We start from the raw sequence: 19,419 nt of genomic DNA on the forward strand, positions 1-19,419 counted from the left end.
CAGCATTGACTGCTATGTATGAAACGGAGTGTATAGTTCACATTGTCAATGTGCTCCCTCAGCAAGAGAGCCCATTTGTCTGTAATTTGGGCCACTTCCTTGGCCACCCCTGTCTGTGCGGGCCCTGGCATATAGCAGCCATTCCATCTACTGCAGAACACGATACCTTTTTAATTACGAGGTTGCATCGGCATGAAGTGGCAAGCAACCTTCAAAACAAGACTGCAGATCGTCTACTGAGCACGCACCAGCTATTATTTAGCTCAAATCCTCGCCATGTGACTAATGGCCAGCCATGCTCACACATTGCATTCGCAGTGTGTTTCTGGAGCCCTTCAAAGCAAGTATGAATAGCCAGCAGTTTCTTAATATTTACAAAACCATTTTCAGGAAGACTGGTCCAATCAACCTGACACTGAAGCCTGGCTAACGCACAAGTATGTCCAATTTTCCACAGCTCTAGCACTGCAGTTGCGCATTTCAAACCACAGCAGAAAAAAGACTGGCCATCTACAGCAGGAAAAACCACACAATTTATTACACCGCATCTACTTAAGGTGTAGCAGGTATTCAGTAAAGAACCATGCTAATCCAACGCACCAGGCACAAAGGGTTGCCTCCAATTACCTTTTTGCCATAGACGAAGGCACTTCCCTGGATGAGCAAAGCTGCTTGGGTGAAATTTATACTCGACTCTCCTCCCTGGTAGGTGATTGGCGTCCGTGAGAGCTGAAGAGAGGGGAAAGAGAAAGAGATCCATATGACATAAATGCTCCCAATAAAAAAGTGTGGCACAGCTGGGTGTCTATCAATGTGGAAATTCTCATAACCCCCGATTTTTTTTCCTTGTTTTACCTGATAATCTCGTTAAAGATTCTCTCACCAAGTTGCAATGGTAGACAATTGTGGGAGACATGAGCACCCTATGTGCAGTCTTTATGTTTTAAAACTGATGTATTTGATGAATTGAAGAGCAGACAGAGCCCTACCCTAATATGACAGCCCTTCCAGGTATTTTTCGCAAGTAAATGCCCCTTTTGCTGCATATGTAGTAGATGTAGCTTTATCTCTTCACAAGGCCAGTTTATGGAAAATTTTAAAGCTGTGCAAACCCTTTTAAAACAATGAAAATAAGAATTAAACTATATTTATTTATTATATTTATTTTAATTTATTTATTATATTTATTTTAATTTATTTATATATTTATTTTATTAAATTTTATTTATTATATTTATTTTTACATACTGAAGACCCAGAGATATAGCAGGACAAAATAAAAAATGCACAAAACAACAGTAACAAAACTGCATACGAGATACTATGAAGCACAAAAAAAGCACAGTAAAGGCGTGTCAGCTATAAACCACAGAATTTAAAAATTATTTTAAAGGCAGAGCACCAGTAGGGCCAGGAAGGCAGTTCCAAATTTCTATAGTGCAAGGAAAAAAAATTATACGGACTGAAACTATAAGGACTGAAAGGTGAAATGTTTAATTCGTGGTAGCTTTTTAATGATGATGGTTTATAAAATTCTAAGCAGCAGCTTAGTGACTCAAACTGAAGAAAGTGGAGCGAGTCTCACATGAGACATTAGAGAAGGAGGTGAAAAATCTGTCACATTGATGAAATATAAAATGGGCAGCTCAATCATGTCTCGTGACAACAGGAAATGACCATTCTTAGACTTGGAGCTTCTTAGTATCCAGAAACAACATCAGGAATGCCAGCTGATTCCATTTGTTTTTGGTCATTTGAACAAGATATGAAGTGGAAGGCTGCAGCACAGTTCATACTTATAAAACTTAAAAGGGGATGGTCGGTAAACTGACAAAAAAGTAGTTTTTTGGTTTCGCACTTTAAAAAATGACAGGATTCCTGAAGAACATATCCTGCAAACGGCGCACTCGCACAATTGTTGGAAGACGGTTAAGAATGAAGGAAACAGCACCAATTTGCTTTTTCAATGGTGTACGAGTTAAGGCGAGCATTGTTTGTGCCACTGTTTTCTGGCTTCATAGCAAAAAGAAAGCTTCGAAAACATGTTCTTTCAGTCGAATGCATGGCTCTTCTTGGGTGGATGCTAATGAATAATTACTCTCTCTATTATCTTTTCCTTTCATAGCCCTTTGAGACACATTATGTTCTACTAACGAGAAAATCTGAAAATGTATGTGCGTATTTAAAGCCCCCTATTCCACAAAAACAACATCAATGACTCAAAAACTTAAAGGGGTACTGAATAAAAATATGGAAATACTGAGAAATTTCAAGATTTTCATTCATAAAATACGGTTACCCAGTCATCACTCCGGTTATTTTCGAGCGGATGGCTGTATTTTGAATGTTTTGTGAGCAGCCGCCAGGGTGCACTCACCGCGTGCCTGCCTACAAGCTGCCAGGCATGACGTCAGGCAACTATCATAATTTTAGTTCAGAAGAATGCCTACATTCCAGCAAATAACAGGTACAGGTTTCATTAATAGTTAGAATTTTCCGTAATGACTACAAAAAAAATTTACTTTTCCGTAACTACAGTACGCTTCAATGTTTTTTACTGAAACTTGGTAAGCTGTGTGTAGAACGTATTGTAAGAGGCATGCAAAATTTAGTTCGCCACCTTGACCAGGAGCAGAAATAATGGCAAAACAAATATAGCCCCATGTTGGCCTACCACCCCCATTAAAAAACCACACACATCTAGTTTTAGTTGCACGTTTTCTTCTTTCGAGTGATACTTTAGAATACATGGTTCACCATGTGGTATTCACGTATGACCACTAAATAATTTATAATAGACTTTCTTCTTTCACGCTGTTTGGGTTTGATCAACCGAACGATGGCTATGATGTGTAGTTGGTGGTTAGGTCACATGAGGCACTAAAAATAAATATAATCACTGATACATAGTATTAATTCACTACAACACTTAAGCCAACCTACTTCAAGAGTAGGAATGACAAAGAACGACATACTATCAGCAATTATGTAGCTTTTTTTTTATATCTGACGTGACCTAAACAGCAACTACACGTTACAGCCATTGTTCGGCTAATGAAACCGGAACCCAAACAGCATCAAGAAATTCAATTACAAATTATTTAGTGGTTGTGGGCAAATATCACCAGGTGATCTATGTATACTAACGTCTAACGCATCATTTGAAAGAAGAAAACAAAGAACCAAAAATTGTGGCCTGCGTTATATGAACAATAGCTCCTAGCTGAAAGGAATACCACCATGTTATGCAAGTGACGTTTGTGCATATCTTTTTTCTCAGAGTGCCTTAATAGTTTTACACTGCACTCACTTCTTTAGAACCTATTACTCATTTAACGTCAACCCTTTTGCTGCTTTATTACTGCTGAACAATACATTAAAACACTGGCACTGTGTACTCACCTCCCCAAGGTATTGGTCAAGGTAGGCAGCGATGTCAATCTCAAAATTTTTGGTCAGGTCTCGAATAGGCGTGAGCAGGTTTGCATACCGCTGTTCAATTTCTCGGTCCTGGGCACGGTACCGCTGAGACGAGCCGCCCAGCCCATCCATCTTTGGCTAGTCTGTGTTGGTTGCAGTCATGAAAGAAACAAAAATATGCATTTGTGAGACCTGTGTGCCCTAAATGCTTTGCATATGCAGCTGGTTCACACAGTGTACAACAAATTTTCATCCAACCTTAAAGGGACACTGAGGAGAAATTGAAGTTGGCTTGTATCCATACAAAACCAGCTCCTGATCACAAAAACGCCACTCTTCCTGAAAACAAAGCTCTTGTAATGTAGAAAATAGCAAGAACCAAAATACAGGTATCGCCACCACAGGCCAATCTCGCAAGTACAAGCGTGATGACTTCCTAGGACAAGAGGCGCCACCATGGAGGAATTTTCCTTACTTCATGGACGCGACGAATCTCTGAGGCTTGCAAAGGAAGGTAGCGCACCGCAATGCTACCTGCCAGAAATCACGGAGTCTTCGTTTACGTCACGTTTCACGTCACTCCGTTCTGTGTCGTCATAAGAGTTCTTGAGTTTGAATCGGAGTGGCGGGAAAAAATTTTTCAACTTCGAATCCAAATTTTTTTGAAATAAATGCATCTTTCGCTCCCGGACAAGCGTCAACAAAGCCATGAAATGCCGAACTATCAGATATTGCTAACAAAAAAATTTTGATAGGGTTCTCCTCAGTGTCCCTTTAAAGATTATGCAAGCAGTGGTTTCAGAACTACAGCCCCGTGTACATACCAAAGAAACCAATACACAGACATAAGCGGGCTCTCTCAAAGCTGCTGCCCTCCCCGGTCAATCACATTCTACATGGTACTTGTGGCACAGTAAAACATCACTAATGGCGAATTCCACTGGTTGATCTAGGTCAGGTTTGCAAATTCCACTGGTTGTTTGCGAGCAACTCGTTTTCCATTGAAGCACTCTCTCTCGATCCGCCGAGCAGAGGCAGATTTGTCCGGAACTCTGAGGATGCAGTGCTGCCCTTTCAGGAATCACCAGGTCGCATCTGCCATTTTTAGCGTGGCTTGAGGCACCGCCAGTTAAAAGAATCATTAGATTATATTTATTCAGGTTAGAAAAAGCACATGAGCAATCTGTGTACTATCACTCCCAGTGCAGTAGAAAAAAAACTAAGCTAGCTTTATTATCACCAAAGATACAAGCGATCAACGATGCTCCTCCTCTCCTCCACAACTTGTACACGCCGACGCGCGACGAAAAAAAAAAAGAAAACAGGCCGGGACTGCACCATGCCCTGCCACAGCCCATCCCACCCACGTCACTTGGGCACGCCCAATGAGGAGGCTCACTCAAACTGCACACTTTACACCAGCTGGGTGGGAATGGCTAAGAACGTGCGTTGAGGTGTCACCCTAGTCAGTTGCAAGCAGCAATTTTTAATAATTGTTTGTAAATTATAAGGTTCACGCAGAGCTTTTAAATCTGACTCAAGAGACTCACAAAAACCACCTCTACAAATCTGATGCTTTAAAATATAACCACCAAAATTATTTCATATTCTCTTTAACATTGGGTATTTGTTTACACTTCTGACTGCCGTCATGCATTGTCAGATCGAGCAGTTATGCTTCTTGCCTTGATTAATTTGGAAAGCGTCTGAAAGAGCCCAGAGACCGGCACCACGACAACCAGAATGATGGCAAAATGCATGTCCCTTGAGAAGTACTTATTATAAAAAATTTTCCTGCATTGCCTCGCAAACAGTTGAAATTCACCAGCTACATCAACACCACAACTATTCAATGAAGTGGTATGCTCACATATGCATGGCGCGCACTCATTCCGAGTATTTAGCCCTGGTTGTTGTTGGTCACTGGGCATGGCAAAATGCGGCGCACCACATAAGCTATGTGCAACATACGACTCAACTCAATCGAAAATGTGCGAATGGATCCTGGGATAGATGACAGGCCTAACTTCCAGGACTGGTTGCACATGAGAGCTTCCACCAGGCTCCCGCCAAAGCATGTTTGTGTATCACTGCTCAATCAGGATTGGGTCTCCCCGTGGCAGATTCGGTCACTTTGGCACAGATTCAGCACCCTGCTCCAAATCGACTGTCGGAGTGGTCCCGCTGAATGCCCATGAATATCCATGGCTTCAGGCAGTCATTAATTCTAATGCTTCACAGTTTTCATTGGTTAATTTGGTCTGGCTCTAGAGAGGAGACCATATTGAGGTGCAGTCAAAAATTCTAACGCTTCAGGGTTTTCAATGGTTGATTTGGTCTGGCTCTAGAAGAGGAGACCATATTGAGGTGTGACCAATATCAAGCTATCGTCCTAATATCCTGAACTGCATGGTGCATTGCTGCCTGTGCACCTTTCATACGCGTGCAATAGCAAGCGCAACAATGAGCGGACAGGTCCCATAACTGTAGAGGAAAACAGCCCAGTGGCACAGATTAGATTTCATTTCTCTAAGCTTCGTGCCAGTCCATGCAATACCCTGTTGTATGCAGTTTTTGAGAACTGACTGGCATATTGCTGGTCCCTTTGTATTTGTTCTTTTAAAATATGTGTTGCACCATTCTGCCGCTAATGCATGTTCACCTCACTTCCGTCTGCTTGGTGCCTGAGTTCTTCCAGCATAGTAGTGTACTAGAACTTCCAGGCAACGAAACTGCACGCTTTTCATGTGATTTTTTATGTTCGTGCATTTTTTTGCATTACGCAGCACAGCAGAGACATTTGCCAGTCTTTTTCTTTCTAGCATGCCGGAGGAAAACAATGCATGGCACAGCTGGCCTTGGTGAAGAGCTCGGGAAACAAATTGCGTGCTTTTAAATCAAAACTAGAACATGAATTGCAGAAAGAAACAAGAGGATTGATTGCAGGTAAGTTTCTACTCTTTTAATGACAAGCCTGAGAAAGCAATGTAGCGGCAGAGTGAGCAAGCAAAAGAAAAAGCTCTTGAGGAAACCGGAGAAAAGCTGGCTGCCAAGTGCATTATGCTGAAACAATGAATTGCAGCCTCAGAGCAATCCTCACAATCCTATGATTTATAAACCAAGGGAATACTTCCCTCAGATGCTGGAAACCTTCCTAAACTCTTTAATGAGAGCATAACCTCTGGAATATGATGTTGATGCACTTCATTAAGTTCATTAGGATGCACTTCATTAAGTTCCCACAAAAAATTAAAACAGGTTTTCAACATAGCTGTTCAGTTTAAAAGCTGTTCAGAGTGAGGCACGATGCTGCTGAGAGCCAAGAAAACATGCATATTGGCAAAAGACTTTGACGACTTGTTTAACATGTTTGTGAACGAGCGCTCAAGGCAGCCATGAAGCGCTTACTCTGCATGTCCAGTGTGAAAAAGAATGCTCACAACTGGCATTTTATTTAGACAAGTGCAGGAAAGGGATTAACCAGTAAGGACAAGACATGCTTGCACCATTCATGACGGTGACAAAAACAGTGTAAGCCTAACCGTTTTCCTTGCTCTAACTGTTACTTCCTGAAAATGGCACACCTTCATGTGAAGTTAAGTACACAGTAAAGTCTCGAAAAAATTGCAGCTTCGCTTGCCTCCACCTATACATTTCTTCAGCACAAATAAAGTCCTCTCTTTTCGAGTAAAACCCCGTTTCACCCGATTCTAGCACCCCAAGCTGATTTCTTAAAAATGAATTGAGTCAAATTTCTGTCTGAAAGCGCGCCTTAAAGAAAATTACCTTCCGAGGGCATAAAGCACAAGCTACACAATGAAACTAACGGATGCCTTATACATATTCTAAAGCAGGGTTCTCAAGCAATAATCAATTACTTCAAAGCTCTTTTAAAGTTTGTGATCTATGGGTTTTTAGCTTAGTCTGAAGAAAAGTCAAAACGCACGTTCCGGAAGCGAGAGGCCAGAACACAGGCACTGTATAGGCATTTTACTAGCACCTTTGTACGAGAGCTATCTACGCTATAGAGCTTCTCAATATTGCCGCATGCAAGAAGACGCAAAAGATGACGAATGGATCTACAAGCGCAAGGCTAGGAAAGAAAGAAGCTGTAAACGGGCAGGGACTCCTTCTGGTTGACCAGTAAACTGTTTTTATCCTCGGGGTTTTACCGAGTCGTGACACTGGTGGAGCATGCTGGGTATGCACAGGACTCCTTCCAGCAGTCCACAGCGGGTTCCGGACATCGACACGCCTGTCCATCACGCTAGCCGCCGCCGCCTAGGCCTTGCCCCAGAGTACAACCATCTACCGGGCGACTCTTCAAACGTCAAAGTCTAGGTCTCTCAAGTTGTGGCACCTTCCACCCCTACACCAGTGACTCTTCACAACCCCAAGGTGCCAGAGTGTTTCCGCGGGAACGCGTTTGAAGATGTGGAAGACTGGCTCAACCAGTTTTGAACGAGTGGTTAAGTTCAACCAGTGGAGCGCCTTAGCAACGTTTATTTTGCACTTCTGGATAATGCTAGAACTCGGTTTGAAAACCACGAGGCCAGCTTGTCCACATGGAATGACTTCCACCGCCAGTTGGTGGACACTTTTGCTTGTCCTGGTCGATGAGAGAATGCGCGGCGCCTGCTTGAAGTGCGCGTCCAGAAGCCGAACGACAGCGTAGCTATGTTTGCGGAGGACATGGCTCAACTTTTTCGCCGTGCCGACCCCGATATGACTGAGCAAAGGAAGCTACAACATCTCATGCATGGCGTCAAGGAGCAGGTGTTTGCCTAGATTTTAAATAGGTGCCTAGGTGCCTAGGGACTAGGTGCCTAGATTTTAAATATGGTTTTGCAGTGTTTATATAAGCAAAAGTAGGCAATATCTCACTTGATAAAAAGTTTTTTGATGCAACCTGTCATTTCTGTAGCCAGAAAATTATGAGCAAAAACAAGAGAATTTCATGTGCTGCAAAAAGTGAGTGCCAAAAGCTAATTACCATTGCTCGAATAACCTGCAAAAAATTCAATTATGAAACTTTTGTTCAATACCTTGTTTTGTATCTAAATTTGAACATGAAATGTAGCACCCAATTTGTATACCCCCGAATTCCAAGAAAAAAACAAACAATGAAGGTCCCTAGGTAAAAAGAGCTGCCGGTGCTATTGAATGAGTTGGGCATTGAATTCAATGCAATGATGCAAACTAAAACATCGTATAAGTTTGATAATAAACTTAGCAAAACTTGAGAACTAGCAGCAGTTGTATTATTACACAACTTAACAGGCTATACAGATGAGAAGGAGGAATCACCATCCTAATAAAAAATTAGAAGCATTGTTAAATTATTCCTGCGTGTTCTTTTTTGTGCCTCAAGATTCGGTATGCCTGTCTTTAGTATTGCATAATCACAGTTGATGAGTACTATATCAACATCAGGGGCACAACTTCAATTTTTTTTTTTTACTGGCTACCTTGACAAGTTCTTGGACCACATAATGAATTACAGGAGCGAAAACAAATAGCAGTTATACTCACAAGACAGCTAGTGTTTTATTAAAGGATACATTCTACCAAGTGATGCTTTTATCAACTGTTGAATTAAATGGTCATATCTGTTAGCAGGTGCACCAATGCAGATTACATGTGAACAGCAGTACTCATTGATATCTTCATCATTAACATAAAAACAGAAAGTGTGTTACATGGGGTGCTTTTCTTGACACTACTATCTAAATCTTGTACGCTTGTCTTTCTAGGCCTAAGAAAAAAAAGGTACGGAAAAAGTGTTAAACATTACAAAACTACAGACACCGATTATGAGGTGTTTGTTTCTATATTCAAGTACAATTACCACAAATGCTTCACTGAAATAACTATAATTAGAAAGTGCACAGTAAACCATGGATCAGCCATGAATGTTCAGAACAAGCAAATAAGGAACCAAATAATGCAGAAATCCGTCAAAATGATGTCGATAACCAATTTAGAAGAATTCAAGCAGTACCACAAGCTGAATTCATTTTGAAGGGCGAAACAAGCAAGTATCTAAATGACCACTTCTCGACAATAATGAACAATGTATTTCTGGAGAAAGCTTAATTGGTTGTAAAATCGCACACCGGTACATGCATGGTGAATATCTAAAGTGCTTCAGGCGCTGTAGATAAAAAAGAAAAAGCACATGTGCAAACTAACAACAACGGGCACTCCATACTGGTACAAACACACACACAAAAAAAAATTACTGGGCACGTAACTGAACAAGAATCACGAGGCACAAGAGGCAGGCTACAGATTAGATAATAGCTATACCAGTTTTCGTAACAAGTTAAAATTTTCTGCTGCAAGACCTTCCCGTTTTTTTCATGCATCCAATTCACTGAGCAGTATGTAACAAAAGCTAATAAACGCTGCAACATGGCTATCTACAGGGACTGCTGGCAGTGCAAAACTCGTATTCACCTGCTGGGACTCTCCTCTCATCAGTGCCACTGCACAACTGCACCGAGACTGGCAGTGAGGATAGCACCTGGCCCCCAGCTACACCGATTGAACATCACTGGCTCAACCGACACAGCTAGGCAGATCACATGTCAGCCAACTGCCACAACTCAACATAATCCCACAGCTGCTTTTTGTTACACTGCGGCATAGTAATACAGCACCACAGGCTACTTTTATGATTTCACAATCACCAGTTTGGCGATTATTTCTGCAATTTTGTGAGCAGTGCCACAAGTTTCCCAAGAACATTAAAATTTTTACAAAAATTTCGTCTAGGCCGTCTCTTTCGGTTAGCACCCTACATGAACCTTTGGACTCTGCCCAGGCAAAATAAAGCCTCGATTGAGAATTGAGCTGGTTCGGGCAAGTACCAAGATGTGCTGATTTCAACTGGAAATCTATTGGATCCACCCTTCCCAAGTAAAAATCCCCAATCAAGAATCCAGCAGTTTTAACTAGCGCCAACTAAGATCTACTGCTTTGAGCTAACTAGCCCCTGCTATATTCAAATTGAACAGCCACTGGTTGTAGTTGCAGGGCTATCTGAAAGCAACTAATCCAAGCTTGAAAACAAACATGAACCTAAACCAACTTGTGTTTCAAGGCAAATGGGAACAATATTTCCAGTTAAAGGCAAACTAGCTGTCTTTTTCAGTCACTTATACCTTGCAATTGAAAAGCAAAATATTATTCCCAGTGAAATTGTATTCATTACCTAAAACTCTGTAGCAGGAACAATTATGTGTGCACTAAAGGCTTCTGCATCTTTTGTGCTAACTCCGCAACGAAAAGCCAGCAAGTACGCCCCTTAACAAACGAGGTATACTATGCACCAAGATATCAGAGAAAACCAAGTTTGGGGCAAATTGCACTATCTGGGACCAAAGGCCAACCAGGCACTGCATTGCCAGCTGAAACCAATTATAATTAAATTACACCACATACATTTTCAGCTGGGACCTGTCATGAGCACATAACATTTCCAGCCCACGGTTTGAAATGGTACCATATAGTGTTGTATGCAATATTCTCAGCTGAGACAAGTTCTGACATGAGATCATCAGAAACCATTCTTACAGGGAATAAGCCACTGTGATTAACACCACTAAATTTGTGTTAACTGTCTGCTCTTGTTCATAACAGTGTAAAGAAACTATTACTTCAGCAAAAAGATCCCTACAGGTTAATGCATTACATCACAGGAACCCTTTGTTGCTTTAAAGCAATAAAGGGTGCTTGTGACGCATTATGGATACACTGTCTGATGAACATACCGCACTTCATGTGAAACAGTGGCTGCCATTCACATAAGATTTTCAGTACTTAAAAGGGTGACCCAAGCAAAGCCTGCTCCCCAGCCAAAGTAAAAATACTGTGTTAGCCATAAGTTTGCAATGGCGCACACTGTTAAACCACTCTAGCACTTAATGAACCACAACATTTTATGCAATAGGACATGCCAGTCAGAAAGCAATTTTTCCAACTGGGACCAATCCCGGAACATACGCCTCGCGGCCCATTCCAGATGGGGACTGGTCTACATGGAATCATTCTACACGCAACACATTCCGACTTGGACCGGACCATATGACATTTTAACTAGGAATTTACTATGAGTGACTTCAACTGAGACTGATCTGATATTTTCATCTGCAAGCTACCTGTTCCCAAAACCACAGAACAATATTTGATACACCTTCCAGCACTACTGCAGCTGTCATTCTTGGTTTTCTAGTCTAACGCTGCGATTTTTTTTGCAGTTGAAAAGTTGTCACCAACGCGACCCACTTTATAAGGCGAAGTGTGGTGGAGTGTCCAGAAACCATTAATTTGTGCACTTCATTAGCCACAAGCATTCTTAATTTCAATTTGACCACATATTAGAGGTGTATTCAACCAGAACATCATAGTTTCATACATAAAAAAGCAGGCATCATAGTCACTTATGAAGTTGCAACAGCAAAAAGAAACTAAAGCCACCTTCTTTAGCAATGCCGAAAACAAAGCTGATTCTAGAATAGAAGGGTAACTTGTGCAGGATAGTAATTTCATGACAACAATCGGCTTCTCGCCCCACAAAACCCTCTAAAAAGTTTGAACAAGAAGTTGTAGTGTACTCTTTGCAGGACTGGTTGACATCATCATAAAGGAGTACATTTAATGCCTTGAGAAGTGCGACTAATTATAATTACACGCTATTAGAAACATAATAATGGGCATGCATTGTGCCCATAGTTTTTGCTTTTGTTGTTTAACGTACAAGTTTCCTGGGACAAAAAAAAATGCGCCGATGCAGCCGTTAAAGGCACACCTTCCTTAAAACCAAGGACATTAATTAGCTCCATCGAATCATGGAATGGACGCATGACACCATACATACACGCAAGGCCAAAGCACACAAACGAATGCAATTCAAAGTTCCGTATGTTCACTTTTAGATAGAAAGCAGGATCGAAGTCGTACCTGATCGCTGTCGTGGGAACAGGGTTGCGTTTTGCGTGGATTCCGTGATCTCGCCGTTCAAAGCCAACTTGGTTGCCCGCGACGGCACCCTACTTTACCAGCATTGCAGCCGGAAACCTATGAAGCAAAAACAAAGGAAGAAATCATTCTATTGCTGTCTAAAAGATACGGAAACTATTACACGGCTACCTTAAAAGCGCGTTCAGAGCTCAACTACAGCTAGACAAGTCGTGAGGAGCGCATAGTCGCAATTAACGCGCAACACATGGGCACGGGGTTTGCCTAATATTTGCACAAACGTTCGCCGGCCAAGGCAGCTCATTTATTAACGTTCAATACGCGTGTCTTTATTTCGGTACGAACGCTGAAAAGAATCCACAAAACGTCTGTGACAGTAACGATAACGACGGGCCCACAAAGTTTGGGCAAACCGTTCACTTCGGCACACGAGAGGGTAAGCAGGTATAAAGGGAGCGACTGTGAGATCGCCATTCGCCGCAAGCATCGCAGTTGTACTACAGTTCTGCGGACATCAGTATCTGACAACCCGGGTGCATCAAACCACAGCGCAATATCCGTAAACAATTCAGCGGCAAAAGCAGTTAGCGCCCACATCGCCGCACCAAGCATCGATTACCACAACTTTCTCCTTCCCTTCGAGGTAGCTTCCATCATTTTCTTTATCTGTCCGAGCCAAAATTTAAGCAAACGACAAGATAAGAACGCCTGATGTCGTAGGGCTGCCTCGGCAGCGCGGAAAACTTTACAAACAGGACATGCAAACTCTGCGCTGGACATCATGTCGAGGCCATTTTGAACGAGCTCCGCGCCAACGGATTTTTTGCGCGCGTCGGTGCACGAACAGTTTTGCGCCAAATAACCTGACACGGTAAGAGACATGCTCACGAGCATGAAGCGCGTCAATTCAAAAGCTGACCGAAGAACAGCTCTTAGGAACAAATGCTTACACTTCTGCAAAGGTAGGCATTGTGCTACGATCCATGCGAAACCACAGAAGACCGACATCGGCATCAACGGCTCACAGTAGTTTATTTTGAATCTTTTTGTTTCGTTTTTCCGCGCCGTGTCGCTCATAGTAAAGGCGTGCCTCCATTACTTCATGCCTGAAGTGCTTAAAGAGGACGCTGCAAAAATGCTGACAAATAAGTGGGCGAGCACCTCCTTGTGGCCTTTATTTGACTATCTACTGGTAAAATCGAAGTAATGTAAGAATTGAGGAAGAACCACTGGACCCTTCCGTTTTACATATGGTATATTGTTGTAAAGTTGAAATGACCTTGGCGGCATTTCACGCAGCGTTTTCATATAGTTTTGTGAACATAGTGACTGCGTAGTTATGTCGCCAGAATAATAATAATAATTGGTTTTTTGGGGAAAGTAATGGACCCCGCCGCGGTGGCTCAGTGGTTAGGGCGCTCGACTACTGATCCGGAGTTCCCGGGTTCGAACCCGACCGCGGCGGCTGCGTTTTTTATGGAGGAAAAACGCTAAGGCGCCCGTGTGCTGTGCGATGTCAGTGCACGTTAAAGATCCCCAGGTGGTCGAAATTATTCCGGAGCCCTCCACTACGGCACCTCTCTTTTCCTTTCTTCTTTCACTCCCTCCTTTACCCTTCCCTTACGGCGCGGTTCAGGTGTCCAACGATATATGAGACAGATACTGCGCCATTTCCTTTCCCCCCAAAACCAATTAATAATAATTAATAAGGAAAGTAATGGCGCAGTATCTGTCTCATATATCGTTGGACACCTGAACCGCGCCGTAAGGGAAGGGATAAAGGAGGGAGTGAAAGAAGAACGGAAGAACGAGGTGCCGTAGTGGAGGGCTCCGGAATAATTTCGACCACCTGGGGATCTTTAACGTGCACTGACATCGCACAGCACACGGGCGCCTTAGCGTTTTTCCTCCATAAAAACGCAGCCGCCACGGTCGGGTTCGAACCCGGGAACTCCGGATCAGTAGTCGAGCGCCCTAACCACTGAGCCACCGCGGCGGGGCACGCCAGAAGCTGTAAATTTTGTTTCTGCTGGTCGTCCTCGTGCTCGGTACCAGAATGGCTAAACCACAACGTCGATCGCTAACCACCACGGGGCAAGATGCAAAGTGTAGTGGTACACAAAAAATGCAAAACAAAGTGTTCGATTTATGAAGCCCCGGCCGGCCCGACCGGCACGACAGCAACATAGAGTTTATTATAACTAGAGGAAAAGCTCGCGCCCCGCCTATGGGAGTTTGCATGGAGCTTCAGCGTGACCACTTGACTAGCATCATGGGGCGGAGAGCTACCGACTGCAGAGACCACTTTTGGCCAAAAAATAATGAAAAACAAACAATGTTCGATAATCAAGAATGCCCTAGCATTCAGTATTCTGTTCATAAATTACAACAAACTAGCACAAAAGCATGAAAATGTAAAGTTTGCCCAAAATAAGCGATGGTTTGCTCTTCTATAGGCAAAGTATTGCAGACCAAACAAAAGCCAATATTTCATGCGTAACAAGCGCACTTTAAAAAAAAAATTTGTTTAAAAAAATGTCGCTTCAACATTTTAAGAGGTTTTTTTCATGGCATTTCGGAAAACAAAAACCTTTTATTGGCGTCGTATGCTGTTTTTGCGTTTTTGCCATGCCTGGGCGCGAGACGCGCCGTGGACGGAATTGAAATTTTAGTAGCGCCACTGAACAAACCGACTGTCCCGCATCAAGCAGCTCATCGCCCCATGATTACAGTGAACTAGAACATATACAGTGGCTCGAGCGGAGGCCCGGCTCACCGTTCGCCGCGTGCCTCCTTCGGGAGAAAGTAGAGGCGGCGCTGTCGTCGCCCGCAACATTAATACAGGTAGTGAACAAAATGATAGTGGATGAGAAAGTCCCCGATGAATGGCGATTAAGTAGAATGAACATGATATATAAGGGAAAGGGGGACAAAGCAGACGTAAGTAACTATCGTCCCATAACAGTGACATCTGCGGTTGACAGGGTACGTGGTGATGCAGATTATAAAGGATAAACTGCAGGCTTGGGTGGAGAACGAAGGGGTGTTAGGGGAACTACAGAATGGGCTCCGGAAACAAAGGAGGTTGGAGGACAATCTATTTTCATTGACGCAGTGTATAGAAATTGCGGAAAAGGAACACAGACCCCCTATGGCTAGCATTTCTGGATATTAGGGAAGCCTATGACAACGTTACTGATCAGCAGCATTTGTGGGACATACTGGGCACATTGGATGTGGAAAAGGGAGTAATTAATCTTTTAAAAGATGTATATAGAGGTAACAGAGTGCTCATAAAATGAGAAAAAAATGTATCAGGGCCTGTAGAGATACAGCGGGGGCTTAGGCAAGGATGTCCTCTGTCCCCTTTGTTGTTCATGTTGTACCTGCAAGGGTTGGAGACCAAGCTAGAGGGGAGTGGACTAGGCTTCAACCTCTCTTTTTTCAAGCAAGGGGAATGTATTAAACAGACATTACCGGGACTAATATACGCGGACGATATAGTGATAATGGCTGACAACAAGGAAGACTTGCAGAAGTTGTCAGACATATGCAGTACAGAGGGAGATAGATTAGGCTTCAAGTATAGTAAGGAAAAATCTGCAGTCATGATATTTAATGAAGAAGGCGGCGAGCATAGAATACAGGAGTTCGTGCTAAAAGTAGTGAATGAGTACAATTAAGTATCTTGGGGTGTGGATAAATAACAGTGCTGAGTATCTGACAGAGCATGAAAAATATGTAATGAATAAAGCTAGTAGGAATGCAGCTGTCATGAAAAATAGGACACTGTGGAATTACAATAGGTATGAAGTGGTAAGAGGGATCTGGAAAGGGGTGATGGTCCCTAGCCTGACCTTCGGTAATGCGGTCCTGTGTATGAGGCCAGATGTTCAAGCAAGGCTAGAAATTAAACGACAGGGAGTAGGGAGGTTAGCTTTGGGAGCACATGGCAATACACCAAATCAGGGGTACAGAGTGATATGGGATGTGCGTCTTTCGAGAGGCTAGCAGTAAGACAGCATTTGAGGAACGATTGAGAAAAATGGAGGAAAAGCAGTGGGCTAGGAAAGTTTTCAGATACCTGTATATAAAGAATGTTGACACGAAATGGAGAAAGCGAACTAGAAAATTGACAAGCAAATATCTGGACAGCAGTAAGGGGGCAAATAAGCAATTATCGGTTAAGAAAAATGTTAAAGAAACAGAGAGAGCTCGTTGGAAAACAGGGATGCTGACGAAATCGGCAGGGAACATACCGGACCTTTAAACAGGAAACTGTCAAAGAAAATATCTATGATAATTGTAGGCGAAGCTCTTTGTTGTTTGAGGCCAGGACTGGAGTTTTGCGGACTAAGACGTATAGAGTCAGGTACCATGAGATAGACACTTTGTGCATCGCGTGCGGAGAGGAGGAGGAAACGGCTGAACATTTGATACTTTTCTGTAAAGGGCTTCACCCTACAGTGGAAAGCAGCGGGGCTGACTTACCCGAGGCATTGGTGTTTAGGGATAGTGAAGGGAAAGTGGATTTTAAGAGGTTAGAAGTAACCAAGCGAAGGTTATACGATTGGTGGCTAAAAGCAAGACAGGAGTAAAATTTCACAAGGCATGGCTAGGTGGCTTGAGCCACCGCCCGATTTAAAGGGTTCAGCCGTATCCATCCATCCATCTATCCATCCATCCATCCATCTTGAAGCGAGCGCGCTCATCGTCTGCTACTGCGCATCGCTTCGCATTGCTTTCACCGCGGCACCTCGCCTCTTTCGTGCCTTATACTGCGTCAGTGTCTTGATGATGCCGCCCAAGCGGCGGTTAAACCACTGTTACGCTCCAGGCTGCACAACTGGGTACGCAAGAACAGCCCAAGAGCGGAAGTTATCTCTTTTCAAGGCTCCCGAGGATGAAAACCAAAGATGAAACATGCAGACACAAAACACTTTTCAAGTTCCTCAACAGCTAGCGGAAGGCCTCAGAATGTCGATCAACAGCACTTTAGAGCTTCTGAAATATCTTAGTTCCGAAGTAGGATACAGTTATATCATATCTCGTCTTAGCCAAGACAAAATTGAAAACTTGTTCGGCATCGTGAGGCAATCATCAGGTTGCAATGCGCATCCAACCCCTCAGCGGTTCCTGACCACAGTTCACTGCTTGAGCTATTATAATCTGGCCAAGAGCATTCATGGTGCAAATGTAGCTAGTGAAGTATTGAATTCCCTCTTGACGGTACAGGACCAACGAGAAGGTTTCCATAAACAGCAGTTGGTTGATGTGCTGCTCAGGAATGGAGACCTGGCAGGAGCAGAATCTGCAATCAACGATATTCCTGTACAAAGCCACGATTATAACCAACAAAAAAGTGACTCAAGACTCTATTATGTGCCTGGTTATGTGGCAAGGAAGTGCGTTTTAAAGTGGAAGTGCTTTGACTGCACGAACGAGCTTGTACTCCCTGCTTCAGAAGGGAGGAACGTCGATGCAGCACAGTTCACAAGTGCCTGTGACTTCGGTGGCCTGTTGTATCCCTCCGTGAAACTTTTCAAGTTTATTACTGACCTTGAGGACATATTTACAGGGTGTTTTAGCTCTTTTATATCAAAGGCTTAAATAAGGCCTGGGATGCAGCACGCAGGAAGTCTCACCAACATTTAAAACTAAGTCGACTATGAAAGTGTATTGAATCTGTTGAACAATGATTAACTATATATGACATGCAGTGAGCATATGCTGCGTAAATAAAAGTGCACTGGTGGATATGACAACTGTGCTGTTCATTATTGTAGATATGATTCTTCAAATAACTTGTGTATACCGATAGCAAAGATCTAAAAAAGAAGTAAGGAAAAAATTACACCAGCAATTAAACCAGGAATGCATGCATTCAATATAGGGCATTCGAGCGCGTTGCGTTCGTAAAAAGGCGTCTCGGCGCAAATAACGCAGTGAATTCGAAAGTTTTTGCCAAATATGGTCCTATTAAGGAAACAGTTAAGTATACCACCCATTGCCTTACACCTGCGACAAGCTTCCTTTTTTATGCGTTTTCGTTTTGGGGCCTATGATTATTGCTGAACCCAGACAGTAGACTTTTTTTATTTTGTCATTGAAGACGCTCAAAAGTGAGGACACATGCGCAATTAGGCACGTATTTTATGCGGAGTGCGCCATCAATCACAGATAGAAGTTAGCCATATGTACGACGCCCAAGTATCCAGCTCAACCACGCGCAGGAAAACCGATATGCGATGCAGTGCCCGTTTCCGGCCTGACAGCACAACTACAATTGTTCCCACGACAGTGCCGGAGTCTTGACATGAGTAAAACGAAGCTGCAAGAAACAAAAAGCAAATGCAAGAACGTCTGGCCCTGGCTACTCTTACAACACCGTGGTAGCAAACTGAAGCCGCATCAAAAGCCACACGAAGCGCTTATCCTAGCAGAACAGCGGCCCGAAGGCTGACGCGCTTTCAAGTGCGGTCGACTGCAGCGCCGCCGCAACTTTCTACCGCTCAAGGCACTGTCCGGCGGAGGCGGTCGCTCCACTGGGTAAGTTCTAGTGCACTGTATGGATGGATGGATGGATGGATGGATACGGCTGAACCCTTTAAATGAAGTAGAATGAACATGATATATAAGGAAAAGGAGGACAAAGCTGACGTAAGTAACTACCGTCCCATAACAGTGACCTCTGCGGTTTACAGCTAGGGTGGTGATGCAGATTATAAAGTACAGACTGCAGGCTTGGGTGCAGAACGAAGGGGTGCAAGGAAAGCTACAAAATGGGTTCCGGAAACAAAAGAGGTTGGAGGACAATCTGTTTTCATTGACGCAGTGTATAGAGATTGCTGAGAAGGAACACAGGCCCCTATGGCTAGCATTTCTGGATATTAAGGGAGCCTACGACAACGTTAATCAAGAGTATCTGTGGGACATGCTAGGCACATTGGATATGGAAGGGGGAGTAATTAATCTTTTAAAAGATATATATATATATATATATATATATATATATAT

General features: G+C 43.1%; 1 protein-coding gene across 5 annotated transcripts in view; it reads right to left on the reverse strand.

Annotated features, from left to right (window-relative positions):
* The window catches only part of LOC144128471 (condensin-2 complex subunit H2-like), a 74,289-nt gene extending 60,840 nt beyond the window's left edge, over window positions 1-13,449 (reverse strand). For 4 of the 5 annotated variants that reach the window (XR_013313794.1, XR_013313793.1, XM_077661898.1 and 1 more), the window contains exons 1-4: window positions 13,353-13,449; window positions 12,385-12,501; window positions 3,403-3,563; window positions 628-729 (exon numbers count right to left, since the gene is read on the reverse strand). Coding sequence is in view for 3 of the 5 variants with exons in the window: in XM_077661898.1 (XP_077518024.1) it covers window positions 628-729; window positions 3,403-3,552 (252 nt within the window). In the remaining 2 variants the exon portion in view is untranslated. Of the gene's footprint in view, window positions 1-627; window positions 730-3,402; window positions 3,564-12,384; window positions 12,502-13,021; window positions 13,179-13,352 lie in introns of those variants that run through there. The other variant, XM_077661896.1, reaches the window with a different exon arrangement.
* Between the last annotated feature and the right edge of the window lie 5,970 nt (window positions 13,450-19,419).

This window comes from Amblyomma americanum, chromosome 4, assembly GCF_052857255.1.
Source record: "Amblyomma americanum isolate KBUSLIRL-KWMA chromosome 4, ASM5285725v1, whole genome shotgun sequence".
NCBI lineage: Eukaryota > Metazoa > Arthropoda > Arachnida > Ixodida > Ixodidae > Amblyomma > Amblyomma americanum.